We start from the raw sequence: 21366 nt of genomic DNA, 5'->3' as shown, positions 1-21366 counted from the left end.
GCACTCATCCCTGGGGTGCAGGGGGGGGTCCTCTTACAACTCACCCTCCTCCAGCAAGAGCCCAACAGGGGTGGTACCCATGACCTTCCTTCCTGCCATCCCATGTGGGAAGCTGGCTGATCCAGGGAGCAGGGCCGCACCCAAGGGCCCACTCACCCCAGTGTCCAGCCCCCTCCTCCGCCTCATCCCTGCTCTCTGCCCTCCCAGGGGCCTCGACTGCAGCAGGGGGGTGCAGGGAGGCCTCCCACCCGTCCCCGGGACCCGAGGTCAGCCTGTGACCCAGTCCTCCCAAGCCGGGCGTTTCCCCTTTGGCAAGAGAGAGGAGACACGTGACCCACTCCAGACCCATCGGGTGCCACCATTCGGACCGAGATAGAGAGACCCTGTGCGTTTATTTGGGTGTGGAGTCGCGGGGCCGGGGGTGCGGTAGGAGACTCAGGGCTTCCACTCGATGACTTTGATGGCGATCTGCGCCGCCCGCTGCACAGCCGGGCTGAGGTCCTCCTCGAGCACCCGGAAGGTGGCCACGTGGGACTGCAGGAGCTTGCGGCCCTCGGGCGCCTCGGCCAGCATGGTGAGGGCCTTGATGGCGTTCAGGCGCGCCTTGCTCAGAGACGAGGTCAGCAGCTGCAGCAGCGGTTGGGTGGCCTCCACGTCCAGGGCCGCATACTTCCCTGCCGGCCACCGGTGCCAAGTAGTCCTGGGGTGGGGGGAGCCCTGCCCACCTCCCAGGCCCCCTGGCCGTCCCTGCCCGCAGCCTGGGCCCCACCAGCTCCCACACTGGCTTCTCCCCAGCCACCAGGTGCCTCGCCGGGCAGCACGAAGGATCTCTTGAAAGTTAAACTCCAGTCGCTGCCCCCACCCCGCCCGCTGAAAGGCCACGCTTGCCCTCACCCTCCTGCATCAATCACTTCTCGCTGCTGTCAGGCTGGCCAGCCCCCTTGGCCCAGGCGGCCCCCCTCATCCTGTTGGTCCACCCCACACCCCTGCCCCCAGGACACCCCGCCCCTCTGCTCTGTCTCGCGCCCCCAGGCCCCCAAGCCGCAGACCTCAGAGGCCGAGGCATCCGCGTCTCCACTGCCCGCCCTACCACCGCTGGGGCCTGGCCTGCCGCGGGAGCTCAGGGTCCCTCGGCAGGAATGCCAGCTCAGGGAAAGTGGCCTCACGTCCCCAAACTCCCGTGTCGCCAGGGTCCCCTGAGAGCCCCCAGCCCTCCAGGCGCCCACCCAGGACGCCCGGGGGAACACTGAGCGTGGCCCAGAGCGGGCGGGGGTGGGGGTGGCCGGGGGGCTGCGGGGGGGGCTCCTCAGGGCAAATGGGGAGCAGCGGGACTCCCAGCGCTGGGGGGTCTGCCACTGACTGAGGATCAGAGGCCCAGGCAGCCGGCAGGGGGGGACAGCAAGGAAGCTCAGTGGACCCGGCTGGTGCAGGCGGCGGAAGGTGCTGCACGGACCCCGCCTCCAGGCAGGGAACCAGTCCGGGCCCCTCCGACCACCCAGGGTGCTGACTTGAGTGTGGGAGTCAGGGTGGGGGGTAACCTCAGTTCCTCTTCGCCCCCCGCCCCTGCCCACTGAGGAGAGCACTGCTGGGCTCCACCGTCTGTCCGCCGGGACCTCAGGAGGACTGGCTCACGGGTGTGGCAAGCGAGTCAGTTGAGAATTTTGGTTCACAAAGGGCCGGGTCAGAGGCAGGAATTCCAAAACGGAACCGAGAGGATGACAAGGAGGGGCCCAGAAGAAGAGGGCGGAGCCCAGGACCGCCCTGGAGGGGGCGATGCCCGGCCAGTCGGGGGCGCGGCGACCCCGGGGCAGGCGGCAGACCCCCGCCCGGGCCGCCTCACCTTCGGTGGTCACCGCGGCGTTCATGAGCGCCCCCGCCGCGTTGGCCTGCACCTCCTCGTCCCTGTCCTTCAGCAGGTGCACCAGGATGGGAATGACGTCATGTTGCCACAGCTGGACCTTGCCCTCCAGGGGGACACTGCGCCGGGCACAGGCTGTGAGCACGGCGACCCTGGCTCACGAGGGCCTCAACGCCCTGGGCTCCCTGTCCCGACTGGGCAGATGGCGTCTCCTGGGCCTCCCTTCCTCACGGGAGGGGGCGGGGCTGGGGGCCTCCTGGGGCACAGGACTACTGGGCCGCCCTGGTGGAGGGGTCCTGCTCCCCCAGGGCACAAGCAGGCCGGGGGCGGGGGGCGGCCAGCCGGGGCCTCACCTGACAGCGATGAGCGTGCGGGCGGCTTTGCTGCGGATGCCGCTGTTGGCGCTCAGGAGCTTCTCCTTCAGGAAGGGCACCGCACGGCTGGCCAGCGCCTCGGTGGCGTCCTCCGTGAGGCAGGCGGCCAGCGTGTCCAGCAGGAGCGCCTGGATTTCTTCCTCCTCCCGCTGCAGCTTCCACACCAGCGAGGGGATCAGGCCGCTGTTGACGATGCCCAGGGCCCCTGCGGGGTGGGAGCGGATATGGGCCGGTGGCCACCCACCACCTGTCACGTGTGCTGGAAGCCGGAGGACTGCCGGGGGGCCTGCAGTATCCGACCAGATAAATTACAAATCCCATCCTCTCCTGCTGCCAAGCAGGGGCCTGAAACCACGGCTGATATGCTGGGGTGGGAACTGTGAGGTCATGGAGGGTCCCAAAAGGTCCAGCCCTTGGCCACCTGGGATTGGGGGGCACCCACCTGGAACAGTGGCCTGAGGGGCAGCAGCCGCCCCTGCGGGACCCAGGCACACGGGGGGTCCATGACCCTCCCCAACCACCATGAACCAGAGGGAAGCCTGGGATGGAGGTGGGGGGCATCAGTCTCTCCTTCCACCCACAACGTGACGTGTCTGGGATACCCGGCCAGCCCCGGGGATGGGGAGAGAAAGCTGGCCAGGTACAGGAGGAAGGTTTAGCGTCTCACGTAAAAAGGGCTGCGCCCCCAACCACAGTGGGCGGGTGGTCCAGAGTCCAGCCGAGGGGTCTGAAGGGGCCCAGTGCCCAGCAGGGAGGGGCCCTGCCTGGAGCCGCCTGCCCAACCCCCGTGAAAGCTTCTGACTTACTCCTCCCAGCCTGCCCACCCAGGGCGTCAGCATACAGCTGGCTGCCGAGAGGAGACCCCAGAGATGGCCAGGCAGCACCCCAGGGTGCTCCTGAGTGCTCAGAGCTGCTGGCAGAGCAGCCCCCACAGGGCAGGGAGTGGGCCCCCAAGGAGGGCGCCCGACAGCCCACCCCGCCCCAGCAGCCCAGGCCGCCCACCGTGAAGCCGTCCTCAGTCCCCCGCTGGAGCTGCCACCGCTGTCTCCTGCCTCCCCGGCTCAACCCTCTAATTTACTCCAGAGAGACAAATAAACAGGTTAATTAGCCTACAGGTCTCTGAGTGCCAATTAGCACCCAGGGACTTCCCCTTTGAAGACATCGCACAGCCTTCCGCCCTCGGTCCTCGAGAGCTCGCGTGACAGGGGCCTGCGGAGAGGAAGGGCAGTGCATGCAGGGCCCCCGGTGCCCCCGGTGCCCCTGGCTGGCGCGCTGCTGGGGCATCAGGTGGAGCCACCAGCGCCGCCCGTTTCTGCTCCAGGTACTCACAGCTCAGGAAAAGCGTTTTCCTGTTGCCTCGAGAGTACTGGCTTCTCTAAGTTGTGGGGTTTTTTAATATTTACTTTTGGCGGCCCTAGGTCTCCGTCGTGGCTCACGGGCTCAGCATCCGCCCTGCAGCACCTGGGGCCTTAGTTCCCTGAGCATGGCTCGAACCCATGTCCCCTACACAGCAAAGCAGATGCTTAGCCACTGGACTGCCAGGGAAGTCCCGTGGTTGGACACACAGGGATTGAAGGCAGAAGGCTAACCACGGTGGGCTCCTAACTATCCAGCTGTGTGATCTTAGACAGCCGCTCACCCTCACGGAGCCTGGTGTCGTTACTGGCACAAGCCCACCTGGCAGGGGGCAGTGCGGTGTCAGAGCAGGAGGGGTGGGAGGGGGCTAGCGTCAGGGACTAGTATCCCCGTGTGCCCGGACACAGGCCTGGCACAGCAAGGGTCTCAGAGCCCACAGAGTTCCAGCTGCAGGCCGGGGCCTGTAGGTGCGGGTGAGGGGTGGGAGGGGTATCAAAGGCTGCACAGTTCCCACCCTGCAGGAACACCTCTCGGCGGTCCCCGCCTGCCCCTCGGGGTCTGAGCACCCTCTCCCCCTCAGCCCTGCTCTCCGGCCCAGCCACCACCAGATAAGCACACCCGGGCCTTCCGCTCGGGCCTCCCAGCCAGTCCTGCTCAGCCACAGCCGTCTGGACTGCCGCTCCCCAGCCCAGTGCAGAGGTGACCGTCTGACCCTCCGAGAAGGACGGTGCTGGCCGACCGAGGGATGTGGTTCCTGCCTGGGGGCTGCACCACCCATCAGGGCTGAGTGGGGTCTCCACACCCGAGCCAGCCCAGGGAAGGTGCTGTTGTGGACAGGTGAGCAGCGAGAGTCACGCGGGAGGGAGAGGCAAGGCCTTCAGCTGCCCAGGGCTTTCCTTCCCAGCATTGCTGGGCCTGGCTCATTTGGAAACGGGAGATTTAAAAATAAAACGTGTGCGGGGTGCGCCTCTCTGCTCGCTCACTTCGCTGCTTTTCAGCTAAAAGGAGAGTCGAAGGCCTGGCTATTTATAACTAACCCAGATCTGGCTTGTTCTAGTTGGGGGGGTGGGTGGCAGTGGTGGTGCACAGACCCCAAAGAAACCTGTCAGAAAAACCCATCAGGACCCCCGGCAGCCCGAGACCCAGCGGCGGGGTTGGGGTGAGCAGGATGGACAGGTGGGGCTCGGAGAAGAGCTGGCCAGAAGGGGGCGCCCTAGGGCGGTGGGGAGGCCAGAGCGAAAGTCAGCAGAACGGTCGTCCACCTGGAGCTGACCCGCATAGATGAGGCATTCCAGGCCCTAGGGGCCCCGGAGGCCCCGGGGGAGCTGGGCCTCGTGGAGCAACAGCGTGACCCCTGCCTGTGCCCAGGGAGACCCCGGTCCAGCGCAGCTGCTGGGCCAGGAATGGCTGGGACCGAGGGTCGTGATCCCCAGGCGTAGAACTGCTGGGGTGGAGGTTCGGCCACTTCCTGAATGCTGAGTGGGCTCAATCAGCAGGGAGCCCCGTCCCCCTTTCTCCCACGGAGCCTGCGCTGTGCTCTCCTGTCCTGCGCTCCTGGGCAGTGTGGACCCGGCCCCAGGGCCTGGCATCCGCCCGAGTGCCCAGACCGCAGCAGGCCTGGCCTCCACCTGCCTGTCCGTCTTTTCAGCCTCCTGCGGCCCCCGTTCCACCCTCGCACCTGCCCTGGCTCATGGGGACCCTGCTCTGTCCTCAACTTCCTCGGCCCCTCAGGAGCGCCTGACACGGTGACCACGTCTTCCTCCCAAGGTGCCCCCACCCCGCGGCCCTGGGACGCCCCCCTCCCAGCTTGCACCTCTCCAGCGGCTCCTCCGAGGGCTTCACAAGTGCCTCCCCCCGCTCTGGCATCCTGCCCCACTCCCCGCACTGGCTCCTCTTGGCCCCCAGCCTCCATCGGGCCATTCCCAGACATGCCAGGTCACCCGTCATCTCCCGGCCTGGCCTGAGCCTCACAGACGGACTATCTTTCTTCCTGTCCCTGGGCTGACTTGTTGACGTTTTCATACTTGATTCTACACTTGACTGCACACTGCGGGACCAGGCCTACTGTAAATAAACGTGAAGACTGTAAAAAGAAATGGAGGTGAACCTTGCCATCCTCCTCCTTAAATTTTGAGACCCAAAACTCTCCCGCGGTTCTTAGGCCAAGCTGCGCAGTCCCATCCAAGGGCCTCCAGCAGCTACTACCGTCCCCTGACCTGCCCCAGCCTGGGTGGCTGGCACCCTCGGGGCTCCAGCTGGGCTGGCCCTCTGGCTTCGTCCAGGCCGCACGTGGCTCACGCTCGGCGGTCTGCCCCAGCTCGCGGGCCCCCTCCATCCCGAGTGCAGAGAGAGCGCTTTGCTGAAAGGAGGATGATGGTCGCTGCTCGAGGTGGGGGAAGCACTCACTTCCGCAGTCGGGGGGCCGGGGGCTTGAGGGGGCGGCGGGCGGCAGCCAGGCTCGTCGGGCCCCTCATCTCATACCTGGCTGCCCTGCGGGGTCTCCCCATGCTCACAGCTACACGTGCCTCTGCGAACAGCTGAATTTGGACCCCTGGTCCCCCAGGTGCCCCCGCCCCTCTCTGAACACGTGTCAACGTGCATCTCCCGTCGGAATCACCCTCTCGGGACCGACCACCTGCTCGTGTCCCCTGTGGCAGGAGCAGCGGCTGAGGCTCATCCGGGCGAAGTCACTCCTCCAGCGTGTACAGGGGGTGGCGGCGGAGTCGGGGCTGTGCTTCAACCCCAGATTCCTCCGCACCGCCCCGGAGCAGGGCCTGTCACGACCACTGGTCTCTGAGTGGCCCTCTGGGCAGAAGCCCATCCTGACCCGGCCTGGCGGTCGGCCACTTCCCATTGGTCCTCAGGGGCCACCTGCAGCCAGCACACGTCAGACCCAGTCTAGCCCTCGGTGAGTCATCCACCTCGGGATGTCCACCACCGACATCTGTCCGGTCCCTGGGCTTGGCCCACCACCCCATCTCCTTCAGCCAACAAGTGGCCTGACCCTCGTACTGTGACCGTACCAGGAGGTGTAGGGGGGTAAAGAAGGGTTAGCGAGGGGCATCTGCAGGAGCATTTGCGTGTACCTGGGGCTCTGAGACGCACGGCGCAAACGGGAGGACGGGGGTGCACTGACATCTCGGTTCTGGCCTGAGCCCCACAGGGACAAGGGGCTCCTGGCTCTGAGGCCCGCAGATGAGCTCCCCCTGAAACTGAAAGCAGAAGCTGGCAGACTGCCCTTCGCTGCATTTTGCTGAGCATCCGAGCAGTCTGTGAGCTTCCCGATGGCGCCCATGGGCCCTGGCCTCAACAGAACTGGCTCCCTCCCGCCTCGCTGGTCTGGAGGCGCCGCTCCTGGGCCCCTCCCACTCTCCTACCCTCCCTTCCAAGGCAAACGCTCTGTGGCAGGATTGCCAGGAACCCTGATGAGCCCTAACCCTGCTGGCCCGAGCAGCAAAGACGACGAAGACCCCTTCCATGGCGGCAAAACGTCGCTGGCGTAAACCTCCTGGGTCCGCACGGCCCTTTCCCACGTCCTAGGCGACCGTCGCGACACGTCAGGGCAGCGGGTGCCACTAGCCCCACTTTGCAAACAGGCCTCACAGAGGTCAACCGGGTGTCCAAGGTCGCGGAGCTCAGGCTAGGTTGGGATGTGGGCCGGGGACGGCGGACGCGGCCGGAGCCACGCACCGCTCGCGCACTCGGCCTCCCGGGGGCAGCGGCGGGGAGCGGGGGTGGGCGCCCGGCCTCGACGCAGTGAGACCGCAGGGCCCCTCCGGGCGCCGGCCGAGCGGGCGGCGCGCGCGTGCGGGGCCGCGGAGCGCACGGAGCCCCGGCCCCGCCCCCTCGGCCCGCCGTCGCTGGGCCGCGGGCCTGTCCGTCAGCCGCTCCCGCCCAATGGGCGGCGGGCCGGCGGGCGCGGGGGCCTCCGCCCGCGGTTGGCCCGGCAACACTGCGCGCTGGCGGCTCCGCCTCCTGCCGGCGGCGCGGCGCGGCGCGGGGCGGGCGGGCGGACCCGCGGGCGGCGGCGGCGCGGGAGAGCGGGCGGAGGGAGCCCGGCCGGCGGAGCGTGTGCGCCGCCCGCGGCCCGGTCACGTCCCCGCGCGGGCGCCGCCGCCCCGCGCCGCCGGAGCAGCTCGGCCGCGGCCCTGAGGTGAGCGGGCGGCCCCCGGACCCCGCCCGGGCCTTTCGTGCGGACGGGGGGCCCCGCCTGGGCCGGGGCGGGGGGCGCCGGGATGCGGGGGCCGGGCGCGGGGCGGCGCGCCGCGGGGGCCCGCGCGCCGGGCAGGGGCGCCGCGCGCCGGCAGGTGCGGGCAGGGGCGCCGCGCCCGGGGGTGCGGCGGGCCGGGGACCCCCGGGCGGCCGCCGGCGCGGGGCGCGGGCCGGCGAGCTGCGGGTGCGGCGGGGTCTCCCTCCCGGGGCGGCGACGGGGATGGTGAGGGGCCGGCGCGTGGCCTGGGCTGAAGCGGAAGGCGTGGGTCCCCGAGGCCTGGGCCCCCGGGGGACGCACGACTCTCGCTCGTCGCTCTCGCACCCGAGCAGGTTCCTCGCAGGCGTTTAGAGCGAGAGGCGAACATCGACCCGCTGCCGTTGCGATATGTTCCCGGCTCGATATTTCTTTTTCCCTTAAAAGGCGGTGGGGGCCCTGGGGTGCGGGGGGTGGGGGGAGGAGCGGGCCTTCGGCCGGGGCTCAGTGCGCTGCTGCCCGGGGCCCGAAGGGTTCTTCTGGCTTCAGGGTGGCAGCCGAGCCTCCCGGGGCGTCGGTGGCAGAAATCCGCCTAGGCCGAGAATCGGGGTTCTCTGTGAGCAGAGAAAGGGGATGGGAGGGCGGCACCCAGGCTGGGAGCCCTGTGTCTGTCTGGGGACGCGGGGGCCCACCTGCTAGGAGGGTTGCTGGTTTCTCCCTCTTCCCCCCCCCCACCCCCACCGGAGATCGTGTCCCTCTGCTCCCGTCTGGAGGAGGCTCCTTGGCCAAATTCAATTAAGCAAATGTTTACTGAGCCTTTGCTCCCCTAGGCCCCAGTGCTGGGGTGGGAGTGGACTGGCCCTGCCCTCCCGGGACTGACTCACCGCCCCAGGAGGGACAAGTGTCTGCTCCTCGGAGAACTCAGCCCTGAGGGTGGGTGTCGTCAGGGAGCCCCTGGGTGGGACCGGACTTAGCTGGGCCCTGTGGGCAAAGTGACGTTTGAACTGGAGCTTGAAGGACACACGCACGGCTGGGGTGGGCCTGGCAGGCAGAGGGCAGAGCGTGGACTGAGGCACGGACGTCGGGGCCATTCAGGCAGTTGGGTCTGGCAGGGGCATCGGAGGTCAGGCGAGAAAGGGCGGAGGCTGCCCGAGGCTGGAGCACGGGAGGCACAGCCAACCCCCTGCGCCCGTCAGCGGTGGCCGCTTCTGGGGAGGCTTGCAGTGTCCTCACCCGAGTGAGGGGCAGCGGCATGGCCCAGAGCCCAGCGGACCGGGAAAGAGCCTGGAAGACCCCGGGTGCTGGCGGCCTCCGCCGGCCCTTCCAAGCAGGGCTGGGCTCCTGGGTAACCGGCTGCCCCTTCCTGGCCCGCACGGAGGGTGACGGTGTTGAGCTGGTGGCCTTGTTCCTCCGGGGCGCACACCTTCCTGAGCCGTAACCGTGGAGACGTGGGGGTCTCCGGGGAGGGGCCGATGGCACGGGAGGCCCTGGGTTAGGCAGCACTGTGCCTTCAGCGTGCCTCACGCTTGACGGACAAGACGCTGGCGTCTGGGGTAGAGCTCGTGTGTTGTACAGACGCTGATTTTCTCAGATGGGAGGTGAAGAGTCAGTTCCGTGCCCCTCGGCAGGCCAGGGTGACCTTCCGCTCTGGATCTGTTTGCCTGCCCGCTGCCGAGGGTGTGTCTGCCCTCCCCCTGAAGGGGCTGTGTGTCTATCTGTGTGGTGCGCCCCCCCAGACACACACCCGCTCTTGGCTGAGGCCCAGCTCGCTGCAGGGAGAGCGGGGCGCCTGCCTGCCCTCGTGGGGCGTGGCCTGTGCTCAGGGGGCTGGAGCTGCTCGCCACACAACTCCAGACGGCGGCGCACAGGGAATGAATTCTCTGCCCTGCCCTCCCCCCTGCTTCTCAGCCCTGCTGTCTCCTGGAGTCCCGGGAGGACAGGTTCCTGGTCTAACTGTCCGGAGCTTCTCCGGCGATCCCAGGAACTTCTGGGTAGCCAGGGGCACGTGGCCAGGCTGCCCAGGGCCCACGCAGGAGGCTGGGGAGGGGGGACGCAGAGCCAAGTGGCGGGGAGGGCTGGCCTCAGACTCAGGGCATGGCCCCAGCAGCCTGGACCCCACTGCGAGGCTGCCCGTGGGCACACACGATGACCGCACGCCCGCCCTCCTGCACAGCCCCGAGGACACGGCCTCCCTGACTGCCCCACGCCCGCCCTCCTGCACAGCCCCGAGGACACGGCCTCCCTGACTGCCCCACGCCGGCCCTCGAAGAGCCCGGACTCTGTGTGGTGTGCTCCCGGCTGCCAGCCGCGACTGGCCTGGCGGGAACCCTGGAGGAGGTGGGTTAGCCACCCCGCACCCCAGGAAGGAAGCCTAGGGCGGCCGAGCCCCAGGGCCGGTTCTGTGGGCTGGCAGGGAGGCGGCCCCGGGAAGCGGACACAGACGTCGGGGCGGACACTGAGGCTCAGCCCTGGTGGGGGCCCTGAGACACTTGTGCAGCCTTGGGGAGCGCGGCGAGCCCCAGGGCGGGCGGGCGCAGAACCCCCGGCCCCCCAGCCTGTTTCCGTCCCCGCCGCAGGCAGATGCAGGAGAGCCCTGCCCGCCCCTGTGTGGTCCTCCCTGGCGTCCACACGGCCAGGGCGGGCACTTCCCGCAAGTAAGCTGTCTAACAGGGACCAGCCCGCAGGGACCACCTGTCTCCCTGGGCCCCCCCCGGGGAAGTGGAACCTCACCCGCTCGCCCGGCTCAGCCCCGGGTTCCTTTGGCTGATCTTTATGCGAGGGCTCGGGCCGTGCCCAGTGCAGGGGCAGGCACACTCAGGCCCCGAGGACTGACGGACACCCCGTGACCGGCATCAGGCAGGACAGTTGCCGTGAAGGAGACCAGCGTGGTGGCTGGGAGGGGCGTCTCTGTGGCGCAGCTGTTAACACAGCGCCTTGGAGAGGCGACGGTCGAGCTGTATGCCCCCCAGGGAAGAGTGCCAGGGGGAGGGTGGCCGCTGCAAAGGCCCGGGGGTCAGGGAGCCGCTGTGGGGAGCCGGGCGGGTGGGATTGCCCTTTTAAAAGAGGCCCACCGCTGCGTTCGTGGTGAGGGGCTGCTGACCCAGGGCAGGGCCCGGCGCTGAGAAGGGGTCGGACGCAGGGGTCAACTGAAAGCGGGCCTGCCGACGGGGCAGAGGAAGGACGGGGCTGGCCTCGGCGAGGAGGAGGCCGCAGAAGCTGAATGGGACGCGGGGAGCCAGGAGCGACACGGGTGGACCCAGGCGCGTGTGGTGGTCTGAGGGGAGAGCTGGCGGGTGCTGGAGCCCTGAGGTCCGTACACCAGGAGCCGGGGTACGGGGGCCGGCGAGGCTCCTCGGGGTCGAGGACGGGTGGGCCCCGGAGGAGCATGTTGGCGGGAGGGGTGGTGTCCCCCGCGGGGACTCAGCACCGAGAGCAGGGCCAGCTGCACCGTCTGCGGGGCCTGCGTTACAGGTCATTAAGCATCTGTGAGGCCCGTGGCAGCAGAGCGTCAGGCCGGGGAGCCCTGTGTGTGTGCCCAGCAAGGCCCGTCGTGGGGTGGCGCCCCGGGCCAGCGCCCACCCCCGGCCCATGGGCGGCTGGGCCGGAGCTGGCCGCAGGGGCTGCCGGCCCTCCCGCCACGCTTCTCCCGCTCTGTTCACGGGCCCTGGCCCTCGGGCGGGAGGCACGGCCAGATGGCGGCGGCCTGGGCCGCCCGTTGGCAGGAGCGGGCACACGTGGTGCGCAGCCTCACAGACAATGGCTTGCCTGAGTTCGTCTCTTTTCCAAAGGGACCTGCTGCACGTCACAGGGTTTGGAGCTACTTGCTTCTAAATTGACGGTGGCACTCTCTTGCAGAGAAGTCCCTGGAGGATCCGTGAAAGTGCTAAGGAGGGAGCCTGTTAGAATCCTCCGGGCTGGGGCGGGGGGTGGGGGTCACAGACCGTCGGGTCCCGCCTGCGGCCGGCAGCCGCTGACCACCCGCGCCCTCCCCAGCTCCTCCGGCCCCCACCTCTCCTGGTTCTGTGGTGCCCTGACCTCCTGCTCAGCGCCCAGCTGACCCGAGGTGTGTGCGTGCCTCCGGCCTGCCCACCTGTCCCCCCTTGCTTCCTGGGGCCCCTCAGAGTGACCCCCCAGCCGTGGCCGGCACGTGTGGGTGCGGGGCTCTCCCCTGGCGTGGCTGCCTCCTCACCCTCTCCGTTACCTCCGACGCGCTGTGCAAACATATTTCTCCAGAAAACGCCGGGAAGAAAAAATAATTAGAGTGTTGCCTCCATTATCCAATTTCTGATTAATCAAACTCTCTTTGTCCTCGGCCAAAATCTGCTTGTCTCCCGGAAGCACTGGGCCGGTGCCAGGCATCGGTTGCCTCGGTGGTACCTCCACGCACGCGTGCCCATCCCCGGCCTCGCCCGGCGGGCGGCGGCCGGGAGGAGGGTCCAGGCCGGCCGCCTCCAGGAAGCCACCCCGTCCGGGGCTGGGCCCTGCCCTACGCGGCCCCGCGGCCCGCTCTCCAGGCGCGTTGGCCTGCTTTTCGGCCCTGCTGCGCAGACGCGGGGGTCTTTGTCCCCCGGCCAGGGGTGGAAGCACAGCCCGCGCTCTGGAAGTGCAGAGGCATGCCAGTCCCGTTCCTGGCTGTCCTGGGCGCTTCTGGGGCAGGAGAGGGAGGAAGGGAAGGCCGTGCGCGGCACCTGGGTGCCCAGGATGGGGGTGGGGGGTGGGGGGGTGGGGCCTGCGTTGGGCCTCAGGGTGGGGCGAGTGGCACGGGGCCTGCAGGCTTACCAGCCTGAGGGCCAGCCTGGGTCGGGGGCTTGGCAGGCTGGGTCAGGGTGTGCGAGGCACACACCTTGTCCATTGTGGCGAGGGTCGCCCCGGCCTTGCTGGAAGGCTTCCCGGAAGTCCCCGCGGGCCCCTCCCTTGCTCAGTACAAAGGTCGGGGTGCGTTCATCTGGCAACGGCTTCCTGCCGGGTACCTGTGGGCCGCGGGACACCTTAGTGACAGGACCTGCCCACAGCCCCCGCCCCGCCCCGCCCCGCGGAACCAGCGTCCCTCAAGCGTGAGGGCGCCGCTGCACACGCTGATCCAGCCACAGGTTAGGCAGCCACGGTGTCATGGGAGGGGGTCATAAATAACGCTGGGGCGGCGGGTGCTGAGCTCAGAGTGGCTCTGCCTTGTGTCCCCTGGGAGCGGGGAGCAGGGAGCCGGGGCCTGCTGGCTGGTCGGGGGCAGTCCAGAGCAGGGCCTGGGGCCTCGGCCTGCAAGAAGGAGGGCCGGGGCTGGGCGAGGCTGAGGAAGGCCCTGTCCTGGGGGAGGTCCTGACCCACTGCTGGGTGGGGGTCCCCAGAACCTCGGTTCAGGGTCCCTTGGGAAAGGCATCAGGTCTCAAAGGCGCTGCTACGGCTGGGCGCTCAGGGGCAGAGTCTCCCTGGCCTTGGGGGGGTGTGGGCAGGGTGCTGTGGGCAGTGGGGGGCTGTGGGCCGGGTGCTGTGGGCAGGGTGGGAGGTTGGGCAGGGTGCTCTGGGCAGGGTGGGAGCATGGGCAGGGTGCTGTGGGCAGTGAGGGGGCGCAGGCAGGGTGCTATGGGCAGGGTGGGGGGACGGGTAGGGTGCTGTGGGTAGCGGGGGGCACGGGCAGGGTGCTGTGGGCAGCGGGGAGTATGCTGAGGGAGGCCGGCTTTGCCCAGGGGGCAGGTGCTGGGAGGGCGGCCTGCCCCGTCCTGTCCAGTGCTCCTGGCATCTGGGCACGTAGGGGTCATCTCAGAAGGTGCTGTTGTGTCCGGGAGCAGCAGAGAGTCTGGTTCTGCCGCAGTGATGTCAGCCAGGCCCCCGCCTCCCGCGCCAGCAGCGCCGGCTCTGGAGGATGGGTGTCTCCAGGTGGGAAGCATGCACTTTCTGCCCTCTGGGCCCTGGGGGTCCCTGCCAGGGAGCCCACACTGAGCCACCCCCTGGGGAACCGTGGGAGGGACGCTGCTGGGGCGGGCTTGCCTGTAACCAGGCCCAGCAGGTGCCCGCTGCCCCGCGAGTCCTCTCTCGGGCAGTGTCAGCCCAGGTGTCCCAGCCTGGCCTCCCCGACCCCGTGTGATGGTCTGTCTCCTCCAGCGTCAGCTCCCTGGACCTCCCGCCACACTCCCTGGGGCAGCCCTCCAACACACACCCTACTCCCATCTCCATGGCGCTGCCCTTCCCCGGTTCCCCCACCAGAACACAAGCCCCGGGTACATAGGCCCACCCCTGTGTCCCCGAGCCCAGAGTGGAGCCTGACACCCAGCTCAGGCCCCCGACGGCAGCACGGCGGTCAGACGGGCCCGGGTGAGGATGGTCGCCCATCGGCAGGGCCTCAGGCTGTGGTCTGATGAGGTGGGCTGAGGGGGTCAGGGCGGAGCAGTCCTCTGAGACAGCGTCCATGCCAAGCGAGGCCGAGGGAACGGCACTGACCCCCGCCCGGGGGGTCCAGCAGGGAGGGGTTCAGCCTGGGTGCGCCCTTCTGCATGCTGGGGGCTGGGTGGTCGCCGGGCCACAGAGAGGGCCTGAGACCCCAAGCTGCGAGAGGTACCCTTCCCCCGGGTCGGCTGCCTTCCTCCTCTGTCCCTTCCCTTGAGGGGAAAGCCCCCGTGTGGAGCCCGTGAGCCGCGTGCTGCCACCCCCCGGTCTTGCTGACCCCACTGTCCAGCGGGAGCGGGCCCATGGCCTGCCCCCGGCAGTGCCCACACTGGCAGCTACGACGCTGCTGGCCTCGGTCCTTCTGTCAGAGCTGCGACGCGGGCTTTCCTGCGAAGCAGAACGTCGAGGGCGATTTTAAAGCAGAGATGTCTCAGTGAGAAGGCAATCAGCTTAGGGAAGACGGGGCCACATACGACAAGAACAGGTGACCGGTTGTGTTGGCGCCAGGGGTCCTGGGGGGTCGGAGGGCCCCCCACCCCACAGGCAGCCCCGGGGGCACTGCCCATTTCCCAGACCTGAGTCCTACACCCAGGGCGCCATGCCCAGCTCCGGGCACCCCGTGAGGGTGACGCGGGAGCCGTGCTCAAGGGACGGCAGTGAAGGCCGTGCCCTATGGGTCCCAGACACCGAGGGTGCAGCCAGGCCCTCCCTCGGACCCCACTGCGCCGGCTTCCCGGGGACACAGCGTCCCCGAGGCCCAGCCCACAGCTGCCCTGAGTTCGAGGACGCGAGCAGACCGCCCCACGTGTCTGTGGACCTGGGCCAGCCGGGTGGGGCCATGAGCCCCGAGGTCAAAGCCACGTCCTGGGGCCACAGCTCGCGCTCAGTGGGTGCAGGCAGGTCAGAGCTGCAGGTGAAGGACACAGGCCTGCGGGGGCCGCAGATGGGCCTAGGCCGAACTCCGGCAGGCCCAGCAAGGGCACACGGGGCCTGGCGCTCGGACACGAGTATCCACCCGTCGCGGGACGTGGGAGCGCAGCTGAGCGGGCCTACACGGGGGGCAGAGACGCGTCCTTCCTGGGAGGCGGGGGTGGGGTCAGCAGGGACCGTGGTCCAGGAGGGCGGGGCCGGGGCCCGGAGTGAGAGACGATCCCGGCCCAGAGGCCCGTGGCAGAGGCGCGTGGCCAGGCCCCAGGCGCTGGGGCTCAGGCCGGCGGCCCCCAGGTCCCCATGGAGGCGTCAGTCCAGGCGCAGCTCTCTAGAGCGTCAGGCTTGCGGCCTGGTGCTGGGGTGGTCTTGCCTGACTGTGCCAGCCCTGGGGTTCTCCCCTGATCCCCCCGCACGGCTGGCCAAGCGAGTGACCTCTGCTCAGACCCCACAGGCCCCCTCAAGCCCAGCCCTGCCCGGGAGCCCAGGGCTCAGTGTAGAGCAGGCTTTCCTGGGGGCGGGGGCTCCCCTGTCTCATCTCTGCCTCCCTGGAGGAAGCCGGCTCTGGGACGAGCCCGCCCCGCCCGCCGGGTCCAGGGCTCCTCGGCCCCCTAAGCCGATAAGCCGTCTTCCGTCCCAGAGACCCTCTGGCTTAGGCCGGCTTGGGCACGACACCCTAGGTGACCTTGGCCCTGGCCTCCCTGCCTGCACCAGGGGTGGGGACCGCAGGGGGCCTCTGGGCACGCAGTAGGGGCTGCCATCCCACAGCCGTGCTCCAGCTCTTGACGTGGCCACGGGGAGGGCGGCGGCAGGACCGGGAGTCATGGGGCTGGAGGGCTGGGCCAGGCCCCGGGGGGCGTCCAGGGGGCAGCGCACCGGATGTGCAGGGCCCCACGGAGCCCGAGACCCCGCCCTGGCCCCGGTGGCCCCGTGCCCTGTGACTTGAGGCCTGAGAGGGGCGTGTCCGGGGAGGGGGCCAGGGTGGGGGTCGAGGTCGGAACAGGGAGGCTCCAAGGGGAAGCATCTCTCTCAAGGCTGTGGGAGGGAGGGCGGCTTCCAGCCGCAGGGTCCGGAGTGGGCTCTGGGTTTGAGGTCCTGCCCAGGCGGCCCCCCGGGTCCACAGGCAAACGGGTCAGCGAGGCGGCTGAGGGGGCCAGGGTGGAGCTTCAGAGGACGCGGTTGCCCTCGCAGCAGTCGGGGAGCCCGGGCTGGTCCACCTGTGAACACTGAGCCCGTTTCCCACCAGGGTCCCCCTCCCAGCCTGGACCAGACCCCGGGGCGCCCGCCAGCCAGCTGCAGCCGTCCCCTCCGGCCCTGGGACAGCTACGTGCAGAGCCTTCTGCATCCAGGGGTGCTGTTCACACCCAGACGGAGCGCGGTACTCGGCCCACCCGACCCGGAGAGTAGGCTGCCCCCCGCTGTCAGGCCAGCCCCACGCGTCCTCTGCTTCCCCCAGGCCGGCCCCGCGCAGCCCAGCACCCCACCCCAGCCTTCGCTCTAAAGCCGGGTCCCCATCACCGCTCACTTGCCGCCTCTGGTCCAATGCCCGCCCTCCTCGGTCGAGAGTCTCCAGCAGACCCCCACTGCCCGCCGGCCAGCCCAGTGAGTAACTGTGGGTGAGGGCCCTGAGTCCGCGTGCAGCCCTCATCACACACCACGCGCGGCGCACAGACCTGCATGCGTGTGGCCACAGCACGTCGGCACACGCACCACGAGGTCCCCGGCGTGCACCGTGGGCTCTGGGCCGGCCTGCTCGCCCGCCCGCGTCTCTCCCCTCCTGTCGGGGTCCTGCCCTCTAAGTTCCCTGCTCAGTCCATCCCCTGCGCCCCCCGCCTGCCTCTCCCAGCCCCACGCCTCAATGGAATCCAGGCGGACCCAGCGGCGCCACAGCAGGACTCCCAGGTGTCAGGTGCTGGGGACCGGAGGGCGGCTCCTGGCCAGGGCGGAACGTGGCGTCGGCCCCGGGCCTGTGCCTCTGGGCTGACTGGAGGCGCCCTCAGGGGTCCCAGGAAGCCCAATCGGACCCAAAGTGCCAGCCCACCGCGGAGACCCCCAGGGCTGTGGCTGAGCCCCGCAGAGCTGCTGGGAGGCTCTCGGGGGCCTTGGGCCTGGTTCTGACAATCCGCGCACGGCCCACCCCTCGGGCACGGTTGCCCCCGGCCACATTCCCCTGTGACCCCCGCGGTGCCCTGTGGCCACCCCGGTCAGGCGCCACGTGAGCAGCCCCACCTTTCTCACGGGGGCGTTAAAACACGCGTAACCATTCTTTAAACGTGTCTTCACTCGCCTCTCTTTGGCCGTGCTGGGTCCTCTGGCCGCGGGGAGCTCTTCTCTTGTGCAGGGAGCAGGGGCCCCTCCCAGGTTGGGGTGCGCAGGGGCCCCACTGCGGAGGCTCCTGTCCTGGTGGAACGCGGGCTCTGGGCGTGGTAGTTGCTCCTCCTCGGCACACGGAACCCTCTCGGTTCAAACCCGTGGTCGAACCCACATCTCCTGAACTGGCAGGTGGATACCTCGCCGCGGGACCTCCAGGAAAGCCCCTTCAACCGTGTGTAAACGGGTGCAGTCCCCCAGCATCAAGCACGTTCACGACGTGCAACCACGACCGGCATCGTCTCCAGAACCTGCCCGTCTCCCTAAAACGAGATGCCTTCCCTGTTAAGCCCCGCCCCTGCCGCCCCCAGCCCGCGCCACCGTCAGCTCCGGCCTCTATGCCTGTGACCCGGGCCGGGACCGCCGGGAATCACACAGCAGCGCTTGCCCTTGAGGCCAGGCCGGCCTCACTGAGCGTCGTGGCCCCAAAGTCCATCCCCTGTGGCTCGCGTTGCGAGCGTCGTTGCCTTCGAGGCTGACGAACGTTTCCCTCCCAGTCTGTCTGCCCCTCGGGCTCGTCGGTGGACGCGGGGCTGCTTCCCCTCTTGGCCGTTGAGGGATAGCACTGTTGTGAACACGCGTGAACGGGCATCTCGCTGAGACCCGGGGCCGGTGCTTTCGGGCCTGCACCCGGAAGTGGGCTCACCGGGTCGTGGAGTAGATGTGTGTTTCGTGTTCTGAGGGCCCTTCGGGCTGTTTGCCACGGCAGCCGCACCAGCGGGCTTTCCCAGCAGCAGTCTGCAGGGATTCCACCCTCTTCGTGGAGTAACTCCCCTCACAGCTTGTGAGGTGGTTCTTTAGTGTGGGTTTGATTTCTGTTTCTCTGATAATCAGCGATTCTGAGCGTCTTTTCACGTGCTCTCGGCCATTCGCGTGCCTTTAGATAAACGTCCACTTGAGTCCGTTTCCAGCGTTGACTCCGGTTGTGTGTCCTCGTGAGTTTTGGGAGTTCTCCATGCTCGAAGCTGGTCGCTCAGTAGGTGCACAGTTTGCGGGCGTTTTCTGCATTCTGCGGCTTGCCTCTCAGCCTGCTGACGCCGTCTTTTAACTTTTAACTTTTAATGAAACGTTTAACTTTTGATGAAATCCAGTTTGTGGTGGTGTCTGTGTGTTTGGTGTCGCGCCCCAGAAATGGATGCCAGGACCCAGGATCAGGCAGCCTTTGCTCTGCTTTTCCCTGCGAGTTCTATAGCTTTAGGTCTTTGCTCTTTTTTAGGTTAATTTTTGTGTATGTGGTGTTTGGTAGGGGTCTCAACCCCGTAGGAGAGGCCTGAGAAGGGGTGGGCGTGGTGGGGAGGGGGGAGCCCACTGGGGGGGTACGGGGGCCTGAGGAGGCCCATGAGGGAGCAGGTGGGTTGCGGATGGGCCCCCAGGCCCCCCGGGGAGGGGCTGTGCACAGCACCGTGAGGACGGCCGTCGGTGCTGTCTGTCCGGACGCCGCCCTGCATGCAGAGGGGCCGCTGGACCCCGGGCCACGTCACCTGCCTGGGCTGGACTGTGTCCTGAAGGGTGTGGGGGTCACCTTGGGGGGCCTGCGTGTCTCTGGTGGCCCTGGACAGCGGGAGGGACCTGCCCCCTGGCTGACCTCTGTCCCTGTCGCCGACCAGCTGAGGGAGCTGGTCACTTGGGCCTGCACATGACCCGAAATTGAGAAAATCAGAACTGACGCCACCAGGCACCCCGGTAATGTGGCAGGCATTACCTTCAGGAGGCTGGGCCCCCGGGAGCCCTGGGCGGCTGCTGGGCCGGAACCAGACATGCAGAGCCGCTGGCCAAGGGCTGGGCGGAGTCAGCACCCGGACCAGGGAGCAGCCGCTGGGCCCGCCCGGCTCCCGGTGGGGACTCCTGTCTGCAGACCTTTCTTAGGGCACAAATGGAGGAGCCCCTGGAACTGTCACAGCCTAGAGCTCACTGCTGCTCGGGGCGACTTCACAGGCCCTTGCTCACGTGTGTGCACACGTGCACACTGGGGGTTCACGCGTGTGGTTGCTGCCGACATAGTGTTCACGTCGTCCTCAGCACTCGCTCTGTGCGGCCCCTGCATGCCCAGTGGGGATCATCTGGGGGTCTCTGCTCTAAGCCAAACGGCCAGCCTTGCTGGGGCTGCGCCGACTGGCCAATTGTGCAGTCACTGCCATCAGCAGAGGCGTCTCTGGGGTGTCTCCAGGTGCGCCCCTCGCCCTGGGCTGCGGGGTGAGCTCCACGGAAGGGAAGGGCTCTGATTCCTCATCCCCGCCCACCAGGCCCGTCCAGGGCTCCCCGCCCTGCTGGCCTGTGTGGGAGGAGGCTCACGCTGTTCTCTCGTTGGCAGGTGAAGGGCGGATGATCGGATGATCGAGGCCTCCGGGGCTGCAGGGAGAACCCTGGACGTCAGCATCGATACCGGGGACCCGCCCTCCAGTCACGCACCTGGGAGCCGCACCCCAGCCACCAGCAGCCGAGCCGGCCTCCCGCCATCCGGAGGACAGGGAATGACGGAGGTGGCCCCGCGGGCCTGGGGGGCGGCGGAGTGTCCCTGAGGAGGGGCTGGGCCGCCTCCCGCGGCGGGAGCGCCATGCCAACTGGAGCGGGGGCGCCGGGGCAGGGGCTGCAGCGGGCCGTGGCCTCGCCCCCCGAGGCGCACTGAGCGCCTCCGCCTTGCACCGGCTCCCACCGCCGGGGCACGCGTGCGTGCGTGCGTGCGTCGGGCCCGAGCCTCCCGCCTCGGCAGCGTCTCAGCATCGTCGTCGTCGTCCGAGCTCGCCCCGCGGCTGGTGGGCCCCCGGTGCTGCCCGGCCGGACCATGGGATGCCGGCAAAGCTCAGAGGAGAAAGAGGCGGCCCGGCGGTCGCGGCGCATCGACCGCCACCTGCGCTCGGAGAGCCAGCGGCAGCGGCGCGAGATCAAGCTGCTGCTGCTGGGCACCAGCAACTCGGGCAAGAGCACCGTGGTGAAGCAGATGAAGATCCTGCACAGCGGAGGCTTCAACCTGGAGGCCTGCCGCGAGTACAAGCCGCTCATCGTCTACAACGCCATCGACTCGCTCACGCGCATCGTGCGCGCCCTGGCCGCGCTCAAGATCGACTTCCACAACCCCGACCGCGCCTACGACGCCGTGCAGCTGTTCGCGCTCACGGGCCCGGCCGAGAGCAAGGGCGAGATCACGCCCGAGCTGCTGGGCGTCATGCGCCGGCTGTGGGCCGACCCCGGCGCGCAGGCCTGCTTCGGCCGCTCCAGCGAGTACCACCTGGAGGACAACGCGGCGTACTACCTGAACGACCTGGAGCGCATCGCCGCGCCCGACTACGTGCCCACCGTGGAGGACATCCTGCGCTCGCGGGACATGACCACGGGCATCGTGGAGAACAAGTTCACCTTCAAGGAGCTCACCTTCAAGATGGTGGACGTGGGCGGCCAGCGGTCGGAGCGCAAGAAGTGGATCCACTGCTTCGAGGGCGTCACCGCCATCATCTTCTGCGTGGAGCTCAGCGGCTACGACCTGAAGCTCTACGAGGACAACCAGACGGTGAGTGCGCCGCGGCTCCTCCGCGCCTCCGCGCGCCGGCCCGGGGCCCCTTCACGGGGAGCCGGCGGCCATCGCCCCGCGAGGACCGCAGGGTCGGCGCCTGCCGCCAGGACGTCCGCCTAGAGCGCAGCTCGCGGTGGTCACTCCATTCCAGGACCCCCGGCCCACTCTGACCAAGTAACCACTATACCCGCAGCCCCGGGCAGGGAGACTGCCCTGGGCCACGGTGCCCTCAGGGTGCTAGCGGGGCCGGTGCCCAGGGGGCCTGCACCTTGGTGCTGCGCGCAGGCCACACCCCATGCCTGCTGTTCTCGGGTGCAGTGGGCCAGCTGGGGCCTGCCCCCCAGCCCTCAGAGCCCGTGGACCTCCCAGGGCAGGGAGGAAAAGGGCTGGCACCCCGAAAGGCTTCGCT

At 68.8% G+C, this 21366-nt stretch overlaps 2 protein-coding genes across 5 annotated transcripts in view; one reads left to right on the top strand and one right to left on the bottom strand.

The window, feature by feature from the left end:
* Nucleotides 1–373: 373 nt before the first annotated feature.
* The window catches only part of RSPH14 (radial spoke head 14 homolog), a 49996-nt gene continuing 29003 nt past the window's right edge, over nucleotides 374–21366 (bottom strand). For 2 of the 3 annotated variants that reach the window (XM_069558408.1, XM_069558409.1), the window contains exons 5-7: nucleotides 2212–2437; nucleotides 1841–1977; nucleotides 374–674 (exon numbers count right to left, since the gene is read on the bottom strand). In XM_069558408.1, coding sequence (XP_069414509.1) covers nucleotides 436–674; nucleotides 1841–1977; nucleotides 2212–2437 — 602 coding nt within the window. In that variant the 3' untranslated portion in view covers nucleotides 374–435. Of the gene's footprint in view, nucleotides 675–1840; nucleotides 1978–2211; nucleotides 2438–6674; nucleotides 6801–8122; nucleotides 8367–8658; nucleotides 9424–21366 lie in introns of those variants that run through there. The other variant, XM_069558407.1, reaches the window with a different exon arrangement.
* Nucleotides 7566–21366, top strand: part of GNAZ (G protein subunit alpha z) — a 31880-nt gene continuing 18079 nt past the window's right edge. Inside the window, exons 1-3 of one of the 2 annotated variants that reach the window (XM_069558411.1) lie at nucleotides 7566–7741; nucleotides 16326–16681; nucleotides 19761–20954. In XM_069558411.1, coding sequence (XP_069414512.1) covers nucleotides 20232–20954 — 723 coding nt within the window. In that variant the 5' untranslated portion in view covers nucleotides 7566–7741; nucleotides 16326–16681; nucleotides 19761–20231. The remainder of the gene's footprint in view (nucleotides 7742–16325; nucleotides 16682–19760; nucleotides 20955–21366) is intronic. The other variant, XM_069558410.1, reaches the window with a different exon arrangement.

This window comes from Ovis canadensis, chromosome 17 (assembly GCF_042477335.2).
Source record: "Ovis canadensis isolate MfBH-ARS-UI-01 breed Bighorn chromosome 17, ARS-UI_OviCan_v2, whole genome shotgun sequence".
Classification (NCBI taxonomy): domain Eukaryota; kingdom Metazoa; phylum Chordata; class Mammalia; order Artiodactyla; family Bovidae; genus Ovis; species Ovis canadensis.
The sequence above is the reverse complement of the archived record's forward strand: the minus strand, read 5'-3'. Positions and strand labels throughout refer to the sequence as shown.